The sequence below is a fragment of the Coptis chinensis genome, chromosome 6 (genome assembly GCF_015680905.1).
Source record: "Coptis chinensis isolate HL-2020 chromosome 6, ASM1568090v1, whole genome shotgun sequence".
Classification (NCBI taxonomy): Eukaryota; Viridiplantae; Streptophyta; class Magnoliopsida; order Ranunculales; family Ranunculaceae; genus Coptis; species Coptis chinensis.
The window spans coordinates 14,398,157-14,423,824 of record NC_141461.1 but is presented as its reverse complement, the minus strand read 5'-3'; the positions used below and the strand labels follow the sequence as shown (position 1 = coordinate 14,423,824).

At 38.7% G+C, this 25,668-nt stretch overlaps 1 protein-coding gene across 1 annotated transcript; it reads right to left on the bottom strand.

Moving 5' to 3' along the window:
* Positions 1-22,011: 22,011 nt before the first annotated feature.
* LOC147491628 (large ribosomal subunit protein eL8y-like) lies at positions 22,012-25,233 on the bottom strand. The gene is made up of 5 exons (XM_086567292.1): positions 25,152-25,233; positions 23,272-23,333; positions 22,888-23,089; positions 22,614-22,783; positions 22,012-22,065 (listed from the first exon to the last, which is right to left on the bottom strand). The coding sequence occupies exons 1-5, from the start codon at positions 25,231-25,233 to the stop codon at positions 22,012-22,014; spliced, it is 570 nt and encodes a 189-aa protein (XP_086423418.1).
* Positions 25,234-25,668: the final 435 nt, after the last annotated feature.

Genomic DNA, 25,668 nt, shown 5'->3' with positions numbered 1-25,668 from the left:
CAGGTCGGATCGGACAACTTTTCCGTTTCACTTTTATTTTAATAAAAATTTGAAACTATGGGACAACTATTCCCTTTTCAATGTTTCAATGTTTGTTTTTTTTTTAATAAAAAAAATTAAAACGGATGGGACAACTATTCCCATCTATCCTAATTATAAATTAACAATTTATCAATTTGTGTTGATGGATAGCGTTGATACATAACGTGATTTTAGATGCCTCTTAGAGCATCATCAATGCGCTGTTAAAAAAAATTGTGACACATTAGCTTTTTTCGTCTATCAAAATTGCTATAATCGTGTCAAGTACCAACGCATTTTCACAAAATTTCTAGGTCTATTTAGGACGGGAATAGTTGTCTCGTTCTAATTTGAATTTGCTTTAGACGGCAAAAGTTGTCCCTTCCCAATTGAATTTGTTATTTGTTATTTTAATTTTTTATTAAAAAAATTTTAAAAAGTTATGGACTGCAAAACTTGTCCCTTCCAACATTTTGGGCCTCACATACAAAATCGAGCCGTTTTAATTTTTTAATTAAAAAAATTAAATAAATTTTGGACCGCAAAACTTGACCCGTCCAACATGTGGACGACTAAAGTTGTCCAATGCGAGTGACTGCTAAATTTCTGAGTATTTTGGTTGAGAATTTGACAAATGTTGGGATAGAAACGGGTGTTTGGCAGCGCGTTGGTGAACGAAATTGCCAATTAAATTTATATCTGACACATTAGAAATGGGATATAGCAGCCGTGCATTGACGATGCTCTTAGATATGGATGGAAATTACAAGTTTGCAAATTAAATACCCGATTTAGCAAATCTTTCCTATTTTCTTGTTAATACTTTATTCCCAACAATCTCTACCCACCCATATGGGCATGGACAATATCTTTTTTCAAGAAAAATAATCACCTAATATGGAAAGCAAAATGTTCGTTCGAACCCTCGCCCACATTAGGCTCCGACTTTTTCCTTACTTTGAATTCGGACATCCTACCTTATTTCTAATATTGAATGTAGACATATTTCAATTTCATCCTAATTTTCTTTGTCTTTGCCGCCTTCTCTCAGGCCATGGAAAAAGAACATAAACTAGGTACGGGATATCATTTGTTGGGAGATTTCACTAGAAAGTCACACCTCAATCTAGTTACTTTCTATCCCAAATGATTTCAACTTGGAGTTCACACCAAGGAAATCACCCACCCAAGTCTTTTGGTAGTTATCACAACAAACTCAACATGCAAAGCCACCAATTTATCATCACAATCATAGCAAACAATAAATATGGAAGTAAATAATACAAAGAGACACAAAGATTTAAGGTGGTTCGGTAAATGTTACCTATATCCACACAAGAGCCGAGTTTCCTTTATAGCAAAGATTGGAGAGTTTACAAGAGATATCAAGAATCAAGAACAAGAGGCCTCACTCAAACCCTAGCTCAATAGAGCTCCCACAATACCCAAGAAATGAATCTCTCAAAAGTTATCTCAAAACCCTAATCTATTTCCTTTATATAGGTACACAGAAAAAGGTGAGAAAATGGGCTTTGGGCCGAAATTTCGAAATCTATCAAAATTCTGGAAGACATGAGCGCAGGATGCCCCTTGGGCAAGGCATGCTCGAGCACAGGGTGAGCCTTGGTCGTGGCCAACCTCCAGTAGCTTTAGCGTGTGGTGCACCTTAGTTTGGCTGTAGGGGGAGCGCTCTCTTCTCCAAATTCAAAAATGTACTGAAGGCAACATGGCGGACACCGGAGCAAAGCTCGACGGTTCCACAAACCCAACAATCTCCCACTTGGAACCTTCGAGATTCTATATGCACATCATATCTCAATTGTAACAACTAAATCCAAATCTAATTTGCTAATGAAACACTCGGCTCATCCATCATGGTCTTCAAGCAAGAAGACCCACCGAAGTTGAACACAACTTCAGTTTCTCAGTAGACACGGTCTTGGTCAACATATCCGCCGGATTCTCACTCCCTTGGATCTTCTCAAGTGCCAAAACCTCATCCTCCAACAGAGATTAGATAAAATGATATCGAGACCAATGTGCTTGGTCCTAGAATGGAAGGCGGAATTCTTAGCAAGATGTATAGCACTCTAATTGTCACTATGTAACACACTCCTCTCTTGCTTCATCCCAAGCTCTTCCATCAATCTCTGTAACCAAATCATCTCTTTGCTTGCCTCTATAACAACCACATACTCTGCTTCTGTGGTAGACAAAGCAACAATCTTCTGTAACTGAGAAATCCAACTCACTGTAGTAGCACCTACTGCAAAGACATAACTAGTAGTGCTTCTTCTGCGATCGACCTCACCTGCAAAATCGCCATCCACATACCCTTGCAGGTTCACAACACCCCTTCCATAACATAGGCTTTTCTCTGTGGTACCTCTCAGATATCTCAATATCCACTTCATGGCTTCCCAATGTTGCTTGCCAGGATTAGACATGAATCTACTGACAACTCCCACTGCTTGGGCTATATCCGGACGCGTGCAAACCATGGCATACATAAGACTTCCAATGGCAGAGGCGTATGATACCTTAGCCATGAAGTTTCTTTCCTCAACAGTCTTGGGAGAGTGTTCCTTGGACAACTTGAAGTGGACTGCCAAAGGTGTGCAAACTGGTTTCGCACTACCCATGTTGAACCTCTTCAATACATTTTCAATATACTCAGCCTGAGACAACTCCAGAATACCTTTTTGCCTATCTCTTATGATCCTCATCCCTAGAATCTATTTCGTTGCACCCAAGTCCTTTATAGAGAACTCACTTGCCAACTTCTCTTTCAATCTCCCAATTTCTGACATATCAGAACTTGCTACTAACATATCATCAACATATAGCAATAGGATGACGTAGCTGGAGTCGAACCTCTTGAAGTAGCAACATTGGTCAGCGTTGCACTTATAGTAGCCATTTCCTTGCATGAAGTTATCAAACATCCTGTACCACTGCTTAGGGGCTTGTTTCAAACCATACAAGCTCTTTCTGAGCTTGCATACCATATTCTCTTTACCCTTCTTAATGAAACCCTCCGGTTGCTGCATGTAAATTTTCTCAACTAGGTCACCATGGAGGAAGGCAGTTTTAACATCCAACTGCTCAAGATACAAATCTTCCATTGCAACAATACTTAACACTGACCGAATAATATTCAGTTTCACCACTGGGGAGAATATCTTTGTGAAGTCAATGCCTACTTTTTGCTGAAAACCCTTGACTACTAGCCTCGCTTTGTATCTTTGGGAACCATCATGTTCCTCTTTGACTCTAAACACCCATTTGTTCTGTAGAGCCTTCTTGCCTATGGGTAGTTTGGCTAACTCCCACGTGCCATTAGAGATGAGGGACTTCATCTCATCTTGTATAACAAGCTCCCACTTGCTTGCATCACTCACCTCCAATGCTTCATCATAGCATTGAGGCTCGCCACCATCAGTAAGTAGCAAGTAATTCACATAGGTGGAGGGAGGATATCTCGTACTTGGTACATGTGGCCTGGATGTCTTCCCTGGGGCACGAGGTGGAGATGGACTCTGTGGTGTAGTATCCTCATTATTCTCTAAGTCACTACTATTGTCATCCTCTAACTGTGGGGCTCCCACTATACCATGACTTATATCGAAGTCTTCCAACTCAACATACTCTGTGCCACTCTCTGTACCCGATTCCTTGGTTTGTGCTTCATTTCTATCCTTGTACATTACCTTCTCATTAAATACAACATCTCTACTATGAATGATTTTCCAATTTTGATCATCCCAAAAACGATACCCAAAATCATCACCGCCATAGCTGATGAAGGTACACTTTAGTGACTTAGCATCAAGCTTGCTTCTAGCTTGGTCACTAATGTGGACATAGGACACACAACCAAACACCTTCAAATGGGAAAGGTTCACATCCTTCCCGCTCCACACTTCCTCTGGAATCTTAAAATCCAAAGGTACTGATGGTCCTCTATTGATCAGGTAAGCTGCTGTGCTAACACTTTCTGCCCAGAACTGCTTGGGCAAGCCTACTAGTGTACGCATACACCTAGCTCTCTCTGTCAGTGTTCCATTCATCCGCTCTGCAACCCCATTCTGCTGAGGTGTCCCTGGCAAAGTCTTTTCCATCTTGATGCCATTGTCAGCACAGTACTTCTTAAAACCTGAATCCTCATACTCTCCACCGTTGTCGGATCTCAGCTTCTTTACTTTCAAGCTTGTCTTATTCTCAACCATGGCTTTCCAAGTCTTGAACACTTCAAATACTTCTGACTTGTGTCTCAAGAAATAGACCCACACCTTCCTAGTATGGTCATCAATGAAAGTCACAAAATATAACTTTCCGCCAAGTGAAGAACATTAGCTGGCCCCCAGACATCTGTATGAATCAACTCAAGCCTTCTAGCTTTTAGAGTTTGACCCATTCTCTAAAAACTCACCCGCTTATGCTTTCTAAATACACAGTTTTCACAGAAGTCAATTTCAGTCGACTGTAACTTTGGGAGTTTACCAGAAGAGTGAAGGATTTTCATTCCTTTCTCACTCATGTGACCAAGTCTGCGGTGCCAAACATTCGGATCCTCTTTGCCATGTGCCACGACAATTGACTCACACCCATGTGTAGTCATGTAGAGAGTACCATCTTTCTTGCCATTTCCAACAACCATTGAACCCTTCGAGACCTTCCAAGTGTTACCGGTGAAGATTGTAACAAATCCTTCACTTACCAATTGCCCCATAGAAATAAATTCTTCCTCAAATCCGGAACGTGTCTGACGTCCCTCAATAACCATGACGACCATTCATCTTGACATGCACGTCACCCTTGCCGACAATGTCACAAGGTTGGTCATCACCGAGAAAGACTGTTCCAAGGTCACCTTCGGTGTAGTTCTTAAAGAACTCTCGATGTGAGGTAGCATAGAAAGATGCGCCGGAATCAAGTACCCAAGACTCCTTCTTTTGCTCCAACGAACATATTAAGGCATCATCTACCATCTTAACAACATTGCTTCTTGATTCTTTTTCTTGTTCTTATTAATGTTGTTGTTGTTTCTTGGTGCCGGGCAATTGGGATTATAGTGGCCAGGCCTACCACAGTTGTAGCATACAACTTCACTTATGTCTCGAGGTTTATGTTCAACACTTTGCAATCGGGGGGCTTGAGATTTCGATCTCCCCATCCACTTTTTCTTACCACGACTCCTGTTTGAACTTCCTCCCCTACTTTCAGTGCTCAATGCCGACCCCGAAGTTGACCACGAGGATGAAGGACAATCCTGTCTCCGGATTTCCTCGGTTAGTATCATACTAACAATGTGCTCAAACTTCTACTTGGTCATTCCCGCAGAGCCAGTAATAGCCGACATGGTCGCCTTCCAACTTGGAGGCAATTGTCCAAGTATCACCAAAGCTAGCACCTCATCATTAAATGTAATCTCAACCGACTCTAATTGGTCCTTAGTTTGGTTGAATTCATTTAGGTGATCTTTGAAGGAGGTCCCCTCCGACATTCTTAAACTAAATAGCTTGGTGATCAAATGGACTTTGTTCGCGGCCGAGGGTTGTTCATACCTCCATGAGAGACTTCGTCATCTTCTCAGTCTTAATGTTGAAGGCTACCGACTTCGAAAGACTCAATCGGATTGTGGCCAAGGCCTTTCTATCTTGCAAATCCCATATGCCTTACGGAATCTCATCGGGCTTCTCACTTATCAATGTTTCCATCAAATCCTTTTGATAGAGTACGTCCTCGATTTGCATCTTCCAATAACCGAAGTTTGTTCCATCAAACTTTTCTATCTTGTAGCATTCTTTGTCGGTTGTCATAACTTCCACTGAACCAAAAAACAACGGTGGAGACTCTCTCAGAGGAATTTCTTCAAACACCTAGCCTTCTCTGCTAAAGGTGGAGCCTTCCCTCACACACCCTGTATACTCTGATTCAATCCTAAAGCTCTGATACCACTTGTTAGGAGATTTTACTAGAAATTCACACCTCAATCTAGCTACTTTCTATCCTAAATGATTTCAACTTGGAGTTCACACCAAGGAAATCACCCACCCAAGTCTTTTGGTAGTTATCACAACAAACTCAGCATGCAAAGCCACCGATTTATCATCACAATCATAACAAACAATAAATATGAAAGTAAATAATGCAAAGAGACACAAAGATTTAAGGTGGTTCAGTAAATGTTACCTACATCCACACAAGAGCCGAGTTTCCTTTATAACAAAGATTAGAGAGTTTACAAGAGATATCAAGAATCAAGAACAAGAGGCCTCATTCAAACCCTAACTCAATAGAGCTCCCACAATACCCAAGAAATGAATATCTCAAAAGTTATCTCAAAACCCTAATCTATTTTCTTTATATAGGTACACATAGAAAAAGGTGAGAAAATGGTTTGGGCCGAAATTTCGTAATCTGTCAAAATTCCAGAAGACATGAGTGTAGGGTGTACCTTGGGCAAGGCATGCTCGAGCGTAGGGTGCGCCTTGGTCGTGGCCAACCTCCAGTAGCTTCAGTGTGTGGCGTGTTCTCTTCTCCAAATTTAGAAATGTACTGAAGGCAACACGGGCGGACACCGGAACAAAGCTCGACGGTGCCAACCACCCAACATCATTTACATTTATGTATGTTGCAATAGGAGAGTTTTTTCGTGATCCATTATAACAATGACTTTGATGGCATTTGTTTTCATTTTTTCTTCTTGTTACATGTCTTTACTGTTTCATGTACAGTTTATTTTCTTCTGCTTTGATCTAAGCACTAGAAATGAAATTACATTGGTAAGTTTTGTAACGTAAAATGTAAGCCTTTTCGTTGGTGGTTTACAACATTGATAGAAAAGGATTTGCATCCTTGTAAGTCTAGATAGGGTCCGAATTAGAATTCCTAAAGTAATTAATTGATCGACGTTCATTGTCATTGTCATCCTGGATTTCTTGTCATTAAAGAGGCTATTAGTATTTTTATCTTATAACTAGACGTTGTTTTTACTGTTGTTGGTTGTTGTGGCAAACAATATCTTATGTCACATTAATAGTATATCACACGCGATGTATATTCTATGGTACTTTTTATTATTATTATTATTGGTAAGTCTATTTTAAATGAGATCAGTAACTCTTATTCTATGGCACTTGATTGTGTTTTATGCATGTCTTATAGGAGACCAACGATTCTCCCATCGAAGAAGTGAGGCTCATTGTTCCAATTACTGATGATCCAACATTGCCTGTGTTAACATTTATGTAGAGAAAACTCTATTTTTTTTCTATCTAGTATGAAGGGCGCGACCTGCGCTCACTTTCCACTTGGGCAAGGCGCGACCCGCGCTCATGAGATTTTGACCTCCAGTGTTTTAAGTGTGACTTGTGCTCCACTTTGCCTGGTCGAGGGCGCGACCCGCGCTCATGAGTTATTTCAGCATGAATTTGCCCATTTTCAGAAGTTTTTGGAAATAGTATAAATATAGGTTTTTTTTTGTAGAAACCTAACTTTTCCAAAACCAAGAAAGAGAGAGATTATAAGAGAGCAATTCTTTGTGAGTTGAGTATTCATTCTTTGTGAGTGAATTGAGAAATTTGTAATCTGTTACTCCGGACATCCAGTAAAGCTTGGAACTCGCAGTGTGGAAGTAGGCAAATTGCCGAACCACGATATATCTCGTCTTGTGGTTTGTTCTTCCTTTACATTAATTGTTTTACTTTATATGCTTGTTATTTGATATTGAGAAGTGTTGGGATATTGCTTAGAGGGTGTTGAAGTCTTGTCTATTGAGAAAGATCGATCCTTGTATTTGATTGATCCGTTTTGTTGTGGGTAACATTGTTTTTGCAGTTATTTATTCACAACAATTGGTATCAGAGCGTAGGTATACGACTTAGGATTTTGAGTTTAGTGTTCGAAATTTGTATGTAGACAAGGTGTTCAATTAAATTCCGAAGTGAATTGTTTTTTTTTTTGGGTTATTGTGTGTAACTTGAAAGATGGCTCCCAAGATGTCAAACACAAGGTTTGAAGTAGAGAAGTTTAATGGAAATAATAACTTTGGGATTTGGCAAGTCCAAGTAAAGGACATCCTCATCCAACAAGGTTTGCACAAGGCTTTAAAGGGAATTAAATCTAAGGCGGCGAATATGAGTAATGATGATTGGGAAAAGTTCGATCTTTCAGCTTGTTCATCAATCCGGTTATGTCTTGCTAATGAGGTCATGTATAGTGTGATGGGAGAAAATACCGCTGCCGGTATTTGGCTCAAACTAGAGTCTATGTATATGACCAAGAGCATGATGAACAAGATGTACCTTAAGAAGCGTCTTTATCGGTACATGATGGTCAATGGTTCAATGATGCAAGAGCATGTTAGTGAGTTTCGTCGACATCTAGCGGATTATTTGAATGTTGGTATGAAGATGGATGATGAGGATCAAGCGGCATGTTTAATATTCTCCTTGCCAGAAAGCTATGAGCATCTAATGACTACATTCATGAACAGAGAAGTCGTCGATCTTGACGAAGTTCAGAGTGTACTTCTTTCTTATGAGTTGATGAAGAAGACATGTGTAGAGTATAACATTGATGCAGGTTGATAAGCACCCAAAACTGTAATATTAAACCCGGAGAGACATAGCATTTTGGTCGATTATGTGTTTAATAATCATGTAATAATTATATTTTCGTACTTTTGTAGGTTTCCACATTTAAAATAAATATAATGATAAAACGTGCATCGAAGTACGGGAATACTGGAATATTTGAAGTTTCCCACTCAACCCTAGTGAAGCCCAACAGAGCCTGACTAGAGCCAAAGTTTCCAAAAGAACAGAACCAGTGCAGAACGGGTCCACATAGAAAGAAGCAGCAAAATTCCGAAGCTCAAATCGGATAAATTGGGGTGCCGACGTTGGCTAGTGAATTGCCAGAGCGACCAGGGCGACAAACTCTACGCAAAGATAGAAAGTTGTAAAAATGCTAAAATCGGCGCCACCACTGGACATACTAAGTGGACCCACTTTGCGAGCCCAGAAGGCATGACGAGTCAGCATAGGCAGGTGGCAAGTGATGGTTTTAATTTGGTGCCACCTCGCAATATAGAAGACACGTACCAATTCAAACTAGGTGGTTTGAATTGAAATTAGCTAAAGGACGAAACCTTAATAAGGTAAAAGACAAAATTAAAACTGATAAAAACAAAACTTTGATTCTCAAAGTTTTGAATGTTTCAATTAGCATAAGGCCAAAACTCAATTAAATCATTCACGGGTAGCCTTCATATATCAGCCTATATATGAGGGGGTGGCCTTCATATATTTTCCTTCAGCATTTTATGCTCTAGCTTCCGCTTAGCGAGAGTTAGTTTTAATTCAAAGACTTACATTCCGCCATTTACTTTCCAAAGAAATTAAATAATCGTAAGTCATTTTACCCTTAATAACGATCATTTCTTTTCTAGTGTAATTCTTGTCCCCAGATTTATTTACTTAATGAATACAACAAAGTTTTATTATTCCTTCAATGACCATGAGCTAATCGCCCCCCCTCATGGGGAGGGTTATGCTTCTCGTGTGAGAGTTCAGATTGACTCGTTAATATTCTAGATTCACTACTTAGGAATTAGGCATAGATTAGACATCCGGTCCCAAAATGACTGAGACTATACAAATTTGGAATCTTGATGCTCCGATCGATCTCGGAGCTTACCCAAAATGTCTCCCGCGACTCTATGATGTCGAACTGACTCTCAATTTGTCCAAATGATGTGGAATCGAGCCGAGAGCTGAAATGATATTCCGAGATGAAATATTAGTTCAACTCCTTATGCTAGTGTGATCGCGGCTCAAAGATGTGGGCATCGCTAGGGATCAATACTTCGACGTCGTCTCCGAACACCGGAGGCAATTAGAGATGTAGTGATGTGGTAATATAAACCGCTGTTAAAAAATTATTCTTGCATGAGTATGATTAACCCTCTCCCTGTTTCTCTATTTTTGTTTACCTACATATAATCGCCGTAGTAATTTACATTATTTGCATTACCGTTAATTTAATTAAAACCAACTAAAAAACCTAAAATCCTACTCACCAAGAGTTGTAATTCCAGTTGTGAACCTTTTCCGAGCCCTAAGGTTTGGACGATCCCTTACTCGACCTATCCTACCAAACCCACATGAGTAAGGTAACTTGACTAAAACGTACGACTATACCGGACGTTGGAATTTGGACTTTGGACTTGGGTCTTTGGACTTCGGACTTTGGACTGTGGACCTCGGACTTAAGAAAATAAGTAACGGAAAACAATAAACGTGTATAATGAACGTTTTATCACAGGTCAGGGGCTAGTGGCAAGAGGAAATTCGTATGAACACAATTATTCAAGTAATGAGAATTCTAGGTCCAAGTCAAAGAAGCCTTTAAAACATGTACAGTGCTACAATTGCAAAACGAAAAGGGACATTACATAAGTAATTGTCCTCACCTAAAGAAAGAGAACAAGAGAGATGGTAAGAAGAAAGGTAATGCAAAAATTGAGGCAAGTTATGCTTCAAGCTCTGAAGAGGATGAGTTCAGTCTCTGTGTGTCCACACAAGACTATATGACCGAAAGGTGGATTCTTGATTCTGGATGTTCCTATCATATGTGCCCGAATAGAAAGTGGTTTACTTCTTATGAGAGCATTGATGGTGGTTCCGTTTTAATGGGTAATGACGTTGCTTGTAAGACGGTAGGAATTGGAACTATACGGGTCAAGATGTATGATGGTATAGTGAGGACTTTAACCGATGTGAGACATGTTCTTGAGCTAAAAAAAGTCTTATTTCTCTTGGTACCTTGGATTCCAAAGGCCACAAGTTTGTGGGCGAAGGTGGAGTCCTAAATATTGTTAATGGCTCTTTAGTTGTTATGAAGGGTCAAAAACATGGAACCTTGTATACTCTGATAGGTAGTACGGTGATAGGCGATGTAGCAGTGGGTACATGTAGTAACGATTCTGAGTGCACTAAGATATAGCATATGCATTTAGGGCATATGAGTGAAAAGGGTTTGTCTGAGTTGTGCAAGAGAGGGTTCTTGAAGAATTTGAAGAAGCCAAGTATGGGGTTCTGTGAGCATTGTGTCTATGGGAAGCAGTGCAGAGTCAAGTTCAAGTCAAGTAAGCACACGACAACAAGCATCCTTGACTATGTGCATACGGATGTTTGGGGACCCTCCAGGGTGGCTTCCAAGGGAGGTAACCGCTATTATGTCTCATTCATTGATGATCATACTTGCTATGTGTGGGTGTATATGATGAAATAGAAAGATGAAGCGTTTGAGACATTTAAGAAGTGAAAGGCAAGGGTTGAGAATCGCACAGATAGAAAGGTAAAGACATTACGGTCTGACAATGGTACTGAGTATAGCTATGGACCTTTCCAAGAGTTCGCAGGCGCACAGGGAATTGCCGGACAATTGGACGATCGGGGCATGCCACAACAAAATGGAATGGCAGAGAGGATGAATAGAACTTTGCTTGAAAGAGCGAGATGTTTGTTATCTAATGCCAGTCTAGGAAAAGAGTATTAGGCGAATCACGTGTCCATGGCGTGTTACCTGCATAATAGGTCACCGCATTACCTATAGATTGCGGGGACACCTTATGAGGTGTGGTCGGTCGTAACCCAGTGATTATAGTATTTTGCGAGTGTTTGGATCGACAGCTTACTACCATGTGAGGGAAAGCAAGCTAGATCCTAGAGCTAAGAAGGCCATATTCTTAGGCTTTGCAAATGAGGTAAAGGGATACAAATTATGGTGTCTAGAAAACCACAAGTTCCTGGTCAGCAGAGATCTTTGATGAGACTTCCGTGTTATCTTTCAGTAAGCCGGAAGTAGCTGGGCAGAATGGTGAGTCTATAGAAGTTCAAGCTATTGAGCTTGAGTTGTTGGATGCAGCAGATGATTGGTTAGATCATGATGAGGTACCAAATCATGGAACCATACAGCAACAGAAAGAAGAGCAAGAGCATCCGCAACTTGTAGTGGCTGACCCTAGGCCAAAGAGACAAGTTAAAGAAGTGCACAAGTATGGGCACGAGAAGCCGGTGAAACACTATGGTCAGGTGGATTTAGTGACATATGCAATGAATATCGAAGATGATGAGCGGATAGCTTCAAGGAAGCCGCTAGAGATGCTTATTACGAGATTGGTTGGTAGCTATGCAAGCGAGATGGAATCTCTTGATAAAAATCACACATGGGACCTAGTTTTATTGCCAAAGGGCAAAAGGACTATCGGCGATAAATGAGTGTTCAGAAAGAAAGAGGTCCTTCCCGAGTCCGGCAAAGATCTTTGGGTACAAGGCAAGAGTGGTAGCAAAGGGTTTTTCACGTAAGGAAGGAGTCGACTCTGATGAGGTATTTTCCCGGTGGTCAAACATATGTCCATTCGCGGTGTTATTGAGTTTAGTTGCTCACTTGAACTTGGAGTTAGAGCAACTTGATGTGAAAAACTACTTTCTTGCATGGGGACTTGGAAGAAGAGATCTATATGAGACAACCCTGAAGGGTTTGTCGCCGCCGAAAAAAGAAGATCATGTATGCAAATTGAATCGGTCAATTATGCGGGTTAAAGCAATCGCCGAGCAATGGTACAAACGTTTTGACACGCTCATGATGCAACATGAGTACACCCAAAAGTATGATTGTTGTGTTTACTTTTCGTAGGCTTCCGTGGTAATGACTTCATCTATCTCCCCTTTATGTGGATGACATGCTTATTGCTTCCAAAAGCATGGTGGAGATAGACAAGTTGAAATCTCAACTTAGCTCCAGTTTGAGATGAAAGACTTAGGTGGAGCCAAGAAGATACTGGGCATGGAGATTGACATAGATAGGCAGAATCGACGGATAGTTGTATCTCAGAAGAAATACCTTTATAAAGTACTTTTGCGTTTTGGTATGGAGAATGCAAAGTCGGTTTCTACGCCTTTGGCTGGGCATTTTAGGCTTTCAGCTAAGTTCTCTCTTAGTTCGGTGGAGGAACAAAAGCATATGACACATGTTTCTTATGCTAATGCAGTGGGCAGTTTGATGTATGCTATGGTGTGCACACACCCAGACATTTCACAGGCAGTTAGTGTTATAAGCAGGTATATTGTAACGTCCGTATTTTTAAATACGTATTTTTCTATTTAATTAATTAATTAAATTATTTATTTTAAAAATTCGTCGGACCGGACTCGGGATACGTGGGCCTGGTTTTGGGCCCGAGTCGGTGTTGGGCTTGGGTTTCGGACCCAAGTATATAAACACATTTTTCTAGAAAATAGGGTTCCTGGAGAATAGAATATTAAAAAAAAAATGGCAGAGAGAAGCTGGTTTGCTGGAGCGTTGGAGCGCGACGAATCGGGCTAGGAGGATTCGTCGAGCTGTTACGTCAGGTGAGTAGCTATTTGGCTATTTCACCGGAGTTATAGTTTTCGTATATGATACTGTTTAATGTTTCATTTTCTTTTCTTTTATTCATTATATTGTTTTTAGTAGAAGTGTATTAGTAGATTTAACTCTGTTGAGACTTCGGAAACTCAACATTTCAATGGATGGGCGTTAAGGGCGCTTAAAAAGCCCATTAGAAATCGTTATTTTCTTTGTTTTCTATGTGTATACTCTTGTTGATTCTTGTGGTGGTTGTGGTTGTTTTAAACCGCTGATTGTCGGATGATTAGCCGTAGTGGGGTTGGAGTATTAGAGTGTTGATGGATGGGTTGTAGGGATGGCGTCTTTGGAGAATGGACGAGCTGTCGGGAAGCTCCATTAATGGCGGCTAGAAATCGCCAAATAAAAGTATGAGGATGATTGTTGTGTTTTGTGTTGATTGATTGTTGGGGTTTGATGTATGGGTGTGAGAATTTTGTTGAGTGATAGAAATCTTAGATCTAGGTTGAAGAAGAGTATTGAATCAAATATTGGAGTTTTGTTTTCATTAAAGTGGTGTGGGTTTCTATGAGGAGTCAAACCGCTAGGTTGAATTGGGTGGTCGTGTGGAGGCTTGTGGTGGCGGATTTGGTGGTGGAAGAAGATTGAAGAAGATGAAATGATGAATTTTCGGGTTGGGCTTGGGCTTGGGCTTGGGTCAAGACCAAGTGGGTCGGTTTTGCTTAGGCCCGATTCTAATTTCATTTGTTGGTTGGGCCCGATTTTGGTTGTTTTTTGTTTTGGCCCGATTTTTATTAAGTTTGGGACCGATTCTAATATTAGCCTATGGTCCGTTACATTTGTATTTGTGGACCGGTTTAACTTAACAGTGTTTGGGCCCGTTTCTAATATTGCTTGGACCAGTCCATGGACTTAAAATAGATCTTTTCTGGGTCTTTACATGTTTAAACTTTCGGGTTCTAAGGTTTGGGCTTGGCCAGTTGGGTCCGAACCATGACCTTGGTCACGAGCCCATGAGCCATGCACTTTGTCCTTAGCCATGAACCATGGCTATGACCCTGGACCTGTCGAACACGAAAACGACAGTTTGACTTTGACCAGGACAGTTTGACTTTGACCAGGATAGTTTGACTTTGACCATCGACCGTTGACTTTGACGGTTGACTTTGACCTTTGACCATGGACGATTGACTTTGACCTTTGACCATGGACGGTTGACTTTCACCTTTGACTTTGGCGATAGCGATTTGACTTTGACCATGGCATGTTGAGTTTGACCTTGACCATGAGGTGTTGACCTTTGACCGTTGACCGTTGACTTTGATTGACCGTTATTTGTGGATGTTGACTTTTCCCAGTTTTCATATGTTTGTTTATATGGATATATATAGTAATAAAAATCGTTATTGTATAACTTGGTTGGTAAATTATCTAATTTAGATTTGACGTGAGTAGTAATGTAAAAAGCATATTGGGCTTTGATTGGATGGTGGATTGTTTAATTGTACTACGCTTTTATGTTGTATATTATATGGACATATGTAGTAATAAAATGCTGTGGAAGCTTGTGACAACTTTGGTTGTCATTATCTAATAAAGATTTGACATTGATGTTGTGTATTTTTGACACGTGACGATATTGAGATGTTAGGAGATATTATATTCCTAATAATGCTTATAATGTATGTGATACGTTGAAGCATTGTGACATGATATAATATGCTAGGATAGTTGTATTAATGCAATATCTTGGAGAAATGTATATACACTCCATTATTTTATATGTGAAATGCTAATATAGCATTGGTGAATATTTTCCCTGGGAGTGTGGTGTAGTGCAATAAGATATTGGCACGTGAAAGTATGAAATATGGTTATGAGATATATTGAGATATTTCTAGAGATTGTGGCTTAGTTCAATAAGGTAATTGACCTGCACGCGATATAAATGGAATGTTTATGAGTCATTAATGTATGACACACGAATAAATTACGAAACGAAAATCCTAGAACGACTACCACAACTCATGAGATTTTGCCTTGTGTGGGCTTATGTGATATGATTGACCCATGTGTTGGGTGTATATATAAGATGTGATTGACCCATGTGTTGGGCAATCGTAGCGAATAGTGGCTTGATATATTCCGTTCAAAAATAGAACGATGATCGCATAATATTTTATGCGAATAGTGGCGGTCTTACATAGATTTGGCTTCCGTGTGAGGATTTACCCGTGTCGCGGCATCCCGCCGAGGTGGTTACGCATACGGAGTGGCTCATTATGTAAGGGAGGCATGTGGATGTACATGTTCGGCGTTTGGGTTTCGATTGTGGTAGCCGGAAACTAGGTAAGACATAGATACGACGTGATTTTAGGGACACGCAAAGAAAACCTTAATTAATATAATTATGGTAATATATTTGTTAATGATGTATCTGTAGATAGATGATTATATATAGTTTTGCAAAAGGGTGGGTCAAATTAATTACTTGGGCAGAGACGACCCACTCCACCTGGGATCGAGGGGAATGAGGCACGATATATAATACGTTTGTTTGGTTATTTGTTTAGTTTAACCTAAAAACCTCGATGGAGGAACTACATGCCTTATTTATTATGTGTATAGTTTGTTGTGTGGTTAGTGGGAACTTAAAAGGCCTCGATTGGAGGAACTACCGCCTTTAATTATTATTCTTAAGGATGTTGTATTTGTGTCGTTGAAAGTTAAAAATGGGAACTAACGCCTTGTGGATTGTGTATATATATGTATAAGTATATTTGTATTTTAGGGCTACTCACACCGGCATTGTTTATAATGTTGACCCGATTTGCATGTTTGCTTATCGGGTGTGTTCATTAAATGAACATAGTTGATAAGTCTTGACAGTTTAGTGTTGAAGATGATCGGTTCTTTTGCTTGTGGTTTTGCGTTAAGCGTTAATCTCAAGATAAGTTTTGTTTTCCTCGGTGAGATAGATTTTCGGTTGAGATAAGGTTATTTGCATTTTCATTTGTAAATTGTTTTGGTAATGAAGATGACCGTTGTTTTAAGTTAAAATTTTTATTGGTTTTATTATCCGCATATTTTAAAACCGTTTTTATGGGTTTTGGGAGTAGAGAGTCGTCACACCTCTGAGATCGAAGAGTCGGGGACAAATAATGTTTTTCCGAATTCTGTCGAAATTCGGGGTGTGACATATATGACTAATCCTGGGAAGCAGCATTGGGAGGCAGTGAAATGGGTATTAAGGTACTTGAAGGGTACCTTGGATATAGGATTGGTTTATGGTGGAGGCACTTGTTATGTCAGTGGATATGTGGATTCAGATTATACAGGTGATCTAGATAGACGATGATCAACTACCGGTTATGTGTTTATGATGCATGGTGCACCGGGTTAGTTGGAGGTCTATGCTACAGCTCTGATTGCTCTATCTACTACCGAGGCAGAGTATATGGCGATGGCGAGGCGAAAAGAGGCATTATGGCTTCGAGGTCTTACGGATGATATGGGTATTGAAGCGTAATGGTGTTGCATTGTGATAGTCGAGTTTATTCATTTGGCGAAAAACCGGGTTCATCATGCTTTCGGACCAAGCATATTGATGCCCGTTATCACTTTATACGGGATGTCGTTGAGGATGGTGATGTAGCACTTGAGAAAGTGGACACCCATGACAATCCTGCTGATATGCTGACTAAGGTTGTCACCGGAGTTAAGTTCCAACACTATTTGGACTTGCTCCAAATCCTACATGCTTGATAGAGCCCTTTGTGGGCATGACCCTTAGGGGCGGATGGACTTCGAGTTTCTGGATGGATGTGTTCTTGCTGGATGTGTTCGGCTTAGTTTTATGTGTTAAAATCTCACCGAGGTGGATAATTGTAGAGAAAACTCCGTTTTTTTTCTATCCGGGTATGAAGAATGACCGACTGCTTCGGTTTCCACTGGGCAAGGCGACGACCCGCCATGAGATTTTTGACCTCCGGTGTTTTTAAAAGCGACTGCGCTCCCACTTTGTTTGGTCGGTCGAGGGCGACCAGCCATGAAGTTATTTCAAAGACGAATTTGTCCCTTTTCGGAAGTTTTGGAAATAGTATAAATATAGGTTTTTTTTGTAGAAACCTAACTTTTCCAAAATCAAGAAAGAGAGATTATAAGAGAGCAATTCTTTATGAGTTGAGTGTTCATTCTTTGTGAGTGAATTGAAAGACTTGTAATGTCTGTTATTCAACATCCAAGAAAGCTTGGAACTCGCGATGTGTGGAAAAAAAGCAAATTCGCCGAACCACGATATATCTCGCCTTGTGGTTTGTTCTTCCCTTTACATTAATTGTTTTACTTTATATCTTTATTATTTGATATTGGTAAGTGTTGGGATATTGCTTGGAGGGTGTTGAAGTCTTGTCTATTGAGAAAGATCGATCCTTGTATTTGATTGATCCGTTTTGTTGTGGGTAACGTTGTTTCCACAGTTATTTATTCACAACAATTTCGAACATGGATCCTGGGACCCATAACATGCACGTTCCTAGCATTTGCAACCGAACTATTTGTATTCCGGCAGACTCCATTTACGTTTTCAAGTGTCTGTTTCCAAATTCTTCTTTTTCCAATTGGAAAATTGATGGAATTGACGCTTCCAACCAAACCAGTGAGAGTTCTAGGAACAAATTGGACGTTTTCAATGAATCCAGGACCTTTCAACGTTAAAGAGCATGCCTTGGTCACCTTATTTGCTAACTCCGGCTTAGACCCTCCTTTGGCGTTACAAATAGTAAGCATGGCAAAGGTGCTGTTCAAAATGAACATAAGTATATGGGCAGCTCTAACCTTGACCCTAGCTACTCAGGTGATTTTACTTCTTTTTATACCAAGAGTAATAAGTTAAAATAGTGATTTAATTAAAACTTGCTCTTTTAACGATAGCCATATACGGATGTACTCATGTCAGCTAATATTTTTTATTTTTATTTTTTTCAAGAAGGCAACACTTAAAACTCAAGTCTAATACGGTTTTGTGAGATGAATAGATGTTGGGCTACGGATTTGCTGGAGTTTTTATGAACTTCCTTGTGAACTCTCCATACATGTGGTGGCCCTACTGCTTAATCGACGTATCTTTCTACAGGTCACTCTTTGTCTACAGTGGTCATGTGAAATTGGTCAAAGCAGTGCATGTGTTTAGTAGGCTCGTATTATGGTGACTTCTTAATCAGTTGTTTAAAATTTTCCAGAGCATTGCATGACGTGGAGTTGAGGCCCAAAGGACATCTAACAAAATTTCAGTTCTTTGTCATAGTCTCGGTCGCAAGCTTCAGCTATTACATTGTGCCAAACTATTTCTTCCCTTCGATAAGTTCTCTTGCATTCATTTGTTGGATTTGGAAGGATTCTGTTGTCGCGCAAATAATTGGCTCTGGTCGCTATGGTCTTGGAATTGGATCTTTCGGCGTAGACTGGGTAACTATATCAGGTTTCTTGGGCAATCCCTTTAGGCTCCCCACCATCTACCGCCGCAAACTCATTGGTGGGAGTTATTTTGTTTCTATGCATTACAGTTCCAATTGCTTATTGGTCTAATTTATACCACGCTAGATGCTTCCCATTTTCATCTTATAATCTATATGATTTCGATGGGCAAGTTTATAATGTTTCTCGTATTCTGAATGAGAATGATCACAGTACCAACGAAAGTGGCTACAATAACTACTCAAAAGTTTACATGAGCACCGTACATCTATTTTCATTTGGCTTTAAGTTTGCAGCTCTATCAGCAACTGTAACTCATTTTGTTCTTTTTCACGCAAGGCAAGTCTGTTATGTACTTTCTTTCTATTTTAACTGTAGCACCATTGCCGCCTCACAATTTGGACTTAACTTTAATTGGTTGACATGCATTTTAGAGAAGTATCCATTGCTGTCCACATAATAGTGTTTTGTTAACTGCTCGCTTCGTGATAGGGATGCTTGGCTTCAATTCAAAGAATCCTACAAACGCAAAAATGACAATTTTGGGGGTGTTCACAATAGGCTTATGAGACGATATAATCCAATCCCTAAGTGGTGGTTCTATGCAATTCTTGTTTTCACGATCAGTATAGCAGCTGCCAATAGCGAAGGATTTGGAAAACAACTGCAGCTACCTTTCTGGGGAGTTTTACTAGGATGCCTTCTGGCTTTTATTCTATTGCTCCCAGTTGGGGTGATTGAAGCTACGACGGGCCAGGTAAACAATAACTGATTGAATTATTTTTTGCAATCTTATATATACCCATAAACATACATCTTGATTTAATTACTGAAAAACGGCTAAAAAAAGGTATCAAACTTTACAAGTTTTGACAATATTTCATAAAACTTATCCAAAACCATTCCATTATTTTTATTTAACAAATTATTATTATTTCTTTTCTCGATTTTTTTTTTTGTTGTTGGTACATTGGTGTTGGTTCAAATTGGAAAAATAATTGAAAGAGATTTTGAAAATTTAATTCCAAACTTTTAATTTTAGGTTCTTGGAAAAATTCGAAGGATGTTAATCCGATCCGATCCGAATGTGGGGATTGAAGCATGTGTAAACAATATGACATCTAAATTTACATCTTGATTTAATTACACAAAAACGTAAAAAAAGGTATTTTTGTTTTGAAATATGGGAACAAATTAATTTATATTTTTTTTCGGTCAAATGAGATTTTTTTTTGCAATGTGGGGATATGACATTAATTTCTATGGTCATGATTGATTAATTTATATGGTCATGAGATTGTTTTCTGTCATGAGATATATACTTTGATAAGAAAGTGTATAACAATGTATGTAACTTGTGAATTATGAAACACCGTGTGAGAAATTTAGACTACCTGTGTAACTAGCCTCCACATTGCAAAAATTAAAAAATTTGGTCCCCAATTTGACAGAAAGTTTAGTCCCCATATTGTCAAAACTTGTAAAGTTCGATACTATTTTTAATCGTTTTTCGTTTAATTACTCCACTGGTTAGGGTTCTTATTTATGGATGTGATCTATGTGTGTGCAGTCGTTGGACTTGAATGTAATTTCCGAGTTAATTTTCGGGTATGTAGCCCCTGACAAGCCACTTGCAAATGCATCCTTCAAAATATACTAGTTTTCGAACCCGTCCTACGAACGGGTGCCGTTATATTAAATTGTTCTAAAAAATATTAGCAACTATGCATAACTATGAGATATGAAAATTATTTTAATCACTCATTCAAATTTCTTGTACTATCTATAAAAAGGAAGCAGCAGACATTGATAAAACCCATTAGTTAATTTATGATTATAGTTTATTGACGTTGCATCCAAGTTATGATTTTCTGTTAATTATTCTTTGAGGTTAGTTTAATGCAGTTGCATCCAATTCCCGATTTTATGTTAATTGTTCTTTGTGGTGAATTCAATACATTTGCATTAAGTTTCCGATTTAGTTAATTGCATTTGCATCCAGTTTATGATTTCCCGTTAAATGTTTTTCTAGGTTAGTTTGATAGTTTACAATTTTTATACAGGTTTCATACATGTAAGAGTATGTTTTTATAAATTCACTTTTGTTTTGGGTTCCTAATTACTCGTAATTACTCATGTGAGAAGGATGATTGAGAACTCCTTGCTATTCAAGTAGCTGTACTTGAACAAATGATTACTCTTGGAAGTCTAGTTTACTTCTAAATAAAGTACATTATCTGCAATTTTAGAACCTCTTTCTATCTGTATTTAGTTTCTGATTATTTATGCTTTGTGCATGGCATGATCCTTCAATTCTATGCTTCTGCTCTGAATTTGGCAATGCAAAGGTTTCTTCGCTTACTGCTTACATAGCTATTGGGATCTTTTTCTTGCATTTGCTTCTCACTTGTCTATGAGCTTTCAAATGGGCTTTTAAATGGGTTATGATATATTGATTTGGTATCTGCTTACTTTCAATTTCGTCATGTTATACGAAACAGAAAAATGAGTTGTAATAACGCACAAAGAAAACATTGTGCACTATGCTTTCCAACTTTTGGGACTTTGCATAATTGGTTTAGAATTAATATTTTAAACCCATCACTTTTGATTATGTTAGAATTAATATTTTAAACCTAGCACTTCTGATTATGTCATACTAGCAAGTGGCAACGCAATTTTTTTTTTTTTTCTGTAATATACATGAGTAGAGCAATTTATCTGTTCAAAGATACCTGTCATTCTTTCCCCGTGGTTTGATGATTGGGGATAGCTCTTAAACTCTATTTGTACACAAAACCTTGGCTAAAAAATAATTACATTTATTACTAAAAATATGATTCCATATATGTAAAAATGTCTGATAAGTCATCTCATCGATCTCCAAGATTGAACAGATAATTACACGGTGAGCAGAAAATCCAAGATACGACGTAGGAAAATGTTGAAACTCGAACTGCTGCTGATCATGCTTTTGCATAAAGATTTGAATATCCAACTCCATTCGTGAACCGCATTAACCAAGAAAAGAAAATCGGGGACCCGACTTAAAAGACAAAGTAAAGAACATATGCATGGAGTAGGTAGTATTTTTACCTAAAGCAAAGATTTGCCTCCAGCTTCTCCATTTCTCCTTGAGCCTTCCCTTTTCTACAACATCAATAAAATTAGAACTCAGTCTAATTAAACTCCTGAAGTGATGACCTAAACCTACAATATTGAACTTTGAAAAACACAAAATTGATAGTTGATGGAATGAAAAGGGGAAGAAAGAACTAACCCTCAAATCTATCAAGCAAAAAATCAAGGGAATAGATCGGGTCGCTCACGCCTCGAGATCAAATGAGAGACTTTATCGGCTACCATAGGATCGCAAACCCATAATGTTGAGCGACACGGTGAGTAGCAAGCCAAAGATATGACGTAGGAAAATGTTGAAACTCGAACTGCTGCTGATCATGGTTTTGCATAAAGCTCTGAATATCCAACTTCATTTGCAAAAATGGCATTAACCAGTAAAAAGAAAGTTAGGACCATAAAAGACAAAGTAAATAACATATGCATGGAGTAGGCAGCATTTTTACCTAAAGTAAAGATTTGCCTCCAGCTTCTCCATTTCTCCTTGAGCCTTCCCTTTTCTACGACATCAATAAAATTAGAACTCAGTCTAATTAAACTCCCGAAGTGATGACCTAAACCTGTTCAATGAGGTGTGTGATGTGGTTAAGACCGTATTTGACAACAATGGGTTTCTTCGATTCAACAGTTTTTCCCTCTGCTTCAGCTTGTGCCTTTTTCAGAAGTCTTTCCTTTTTAGCAACCTTGTCCTCAGGTCTGTATTTAAGTAGCATCTTAAATAAGTTTGTTGCTGCACCATCAAGAAATTTTGAAATTTTAACTTGATAAATACCCTTACTTTTTTAAGTTCTTTATTTAAGTAAAAGTTGCAAATAATTACTATGAATGCTTTACCAAGATTCTTGTCAAGTGTTTTTGTAAGCTGATTCAATGCAGGAGGAACCTTCAAACGCTGCTTGAGAATTCTTTGTTGCCTCTGGATATGAACAACCTTTCGCCATTTAACAAACCTGTGCAAATCCTTCTTTGGTGGCAAGGCACCACCAATCCCAAACCGCTTTGTGCGCTTCTCAAATAAAGGATTGGTGGCCTTTTCCTGTAACAAATATACATGCTCTTCAATTACAATATTTAAAAGCTAATCCACTAAATGTTACTCCAGTAGAGAGCATAGATACAAAATCCTCATTTAATGATTATTATATGCTGAAGATATACATGACCCAAAACCCATTTGAATGTCTATCAATAATACTCAACAATGGAAGTAAAACTTACAACAACCTTCTTCTTTGCTGGTGCTGGAGCTTTGCACCTCTTTTTGGGGCCTGCAAGAAGAGCTGCTCAATTCAAACGAAAAATCAATAATAATAACTTTTTGTTAATAATCAACAATTCCATATGTAATATAACCATATACCATAGTAATCCAAAAATTAGGCTACTCAAAAGTATACCAAAAGTATTCCATCATGACAATCTCGCAATAATCAAAAGTAAGAGATAGTACGTAAAATTTAACCCTGCTAATTGGTGCAAATTAATGCAATTATTCCAGTTAATGTGATTATAGATAGCACACATCAAAGCAGTTGAAGTTTACGTTTCCTCAACTGTAACATACACTTATGCAAAAAAAAAAAAATCACTAAACATGCTTTAAATATATTAATTGTGCACACCAATGCCTCGAGGTTTCGATACAAATAAGTTTCATCATATGTCATCATATAAACTTAACTGTATTGGGTACCCAAGTCGACGCACAACCTAAACATAACTTGCTGGTCTTAACGTATCTAAAAATGAGTAGAATTCGAGGACTTTGGTTATCTTAGACTCTTCGCTCCAATAAAATCTCTATAACATTTAAGCTTATAGACCTATTATACATTATACACTCGATTAAACAACAAAATAGATTTCACTAAACTACTATTGCCACCAATCTATTTGTCATACCCAAATTTGAATTGTTGGTAAAAGTAATCAATATTAAAAAAAACAACAACAACAACAAACAAACCCAACACCTAGATTTACAGAAAACAGAGAAATCCATTTAAACTAACCAACAAATTGAGTAATTATATCTATAAAGGGTATTCGTCATTGTTCCGTTCGCCTTGTTTGCAATACGACACGGCATGCACGGAGTTAACTTTAGAGTTTTAGTTGTGCACCGATGTTTGGGTTTTTTTCTGAATTTTTAGTATCCTTTTTTATTTATTTGTGACGAAGTTGATTTTTTGGGTTAAGGTCTACGTAAACTTCTCTTTTGCTCTCCTATTTCTATTTTTTCGTCATATGTTTTCGAAACTTCCGATTTTTCGCTCTGATTTTTTAGTAATTAGTTGTATGATGTGGACACTCTCTAAAGGCTCAAAAAATAGAGCCAAGAGGGTACAACTATCTATCTAACAAAACAGGGAGGAGTGGGATGACAGATTCCACGTCATAAGGTGAGACATAGTCGACACACCCCTTTTTAGCCACTCAAAACTTGGTGAATTAAAAGTTTTATATTGAGTTAAACAGTTTTTCTCACCTTACTCACCCCTACACAAAAAATCAACAATGGACAAAAATTTTATGGGTTGAATCTTTTATAGGCTTGGAACCATGAGCATGGGCTCAATTAAATTTTTTTTGTAATAGTGGGGGTAGACATCCAAAAATCAGCCAAAAGGTCTAAACCTGTTGGGCCTCTAAATTTGACATGGTTTGCCATAGTTAAGGATTCTTTTCAAAAAGCGGAATTCTATAGAGTCGAAATATCGAAATTTCTTTTTTCGAAATTTAATAAATTTCGATTTTGGATTGTCGAATTCGAATTCTTCGAACTATAGGTTTTACAATTGGGTGACCCAATTGATTTATTAGTTATGGATAATGGGCAATTGTTGTGCAGCACAAGTTGATGTGGATGCACATACACCTTCTCTAAAGGCTCCAAAAAAAGACACGCAGCGTTTCGGCATCCAAGAGGGTACAAGGTCTATAATACCCTATAATATATATCTAAGGATGGTATGGTTCTCATGTTTTAGGCCAAATCGTTCATTTACGATTTCAAGATGGGCCACTATATGAAGATTCCCCCAAAGTCTATTTTCATTGCTCAAGTTGTAGGAACATTCTTCTCCGCTCTCTTGCACCTGGCTTCAGTGTGGTGGCTATTATCCACGGTGGAGAATATATGCGAAGTGAAGAAGCTTCCAAAGGGGAGTCCATGGACATGTCCTGGCGTCCATAGTTTTTATAGTTCAACAATAGTTTGGGGTGCAGTAGGTCCCAACCACATTTTTGCACCTCATGACTTATACTCAAGAATATATTACTTCTTCCTTGTTGGTGCGCTCGGAATGTTAGTAGCATGGTTGTTGTTGCTATATTTCCCACAGAAGAAATGGATAAAACTTGTAAGCTTTCCCGTTATATTTGGAGCTGCTAACACTATGCCAGTATCAGGTGCAGTAAATCATTGGACTTGGTTTGTGGTGGCGTTCTTTTTCAACGTCTATGTGTTTAGAAAGTACAAAGGATGGTGGGCAAAGTACAACTATATTTTAGCATGTGGACTTGATTTGGGGGTTGCTTTCTCAGCTCTTTTGACAAGTGCCGCACTCCAGTTTATGAAAGAGGTCTACGGTGTGGATTGGTGGGGCTTTGAGG

What these genes read in the sequence shown, in the direction of transcription:
- LOC147491628 (XM_086567292.1), bottom strand. Translation starts at nt 25,233, where the DNA reads ATGTCCATGGACTCCCCTTTGGAAGCTTCTTCACTTCGCATATATTCT. An exon ending in AGCCACCACACTGAAGCCAG is followed by an intron (nt 23,334 to 25,151) that starts GTGCAAGAGAGC and finishes TGAATTGAGCAG; the next exon opens with CTCTTCTTGCAGGCCCCAAA. An exon ending in AACACTTGACAAGAATCTTG is followed by an intron (nt 22,784 to 22,887) that starts GTAAAGCATTCA and finishes TTGATGGTGCAG; the next exon opens with CAACAAACTTATTTAAGATG.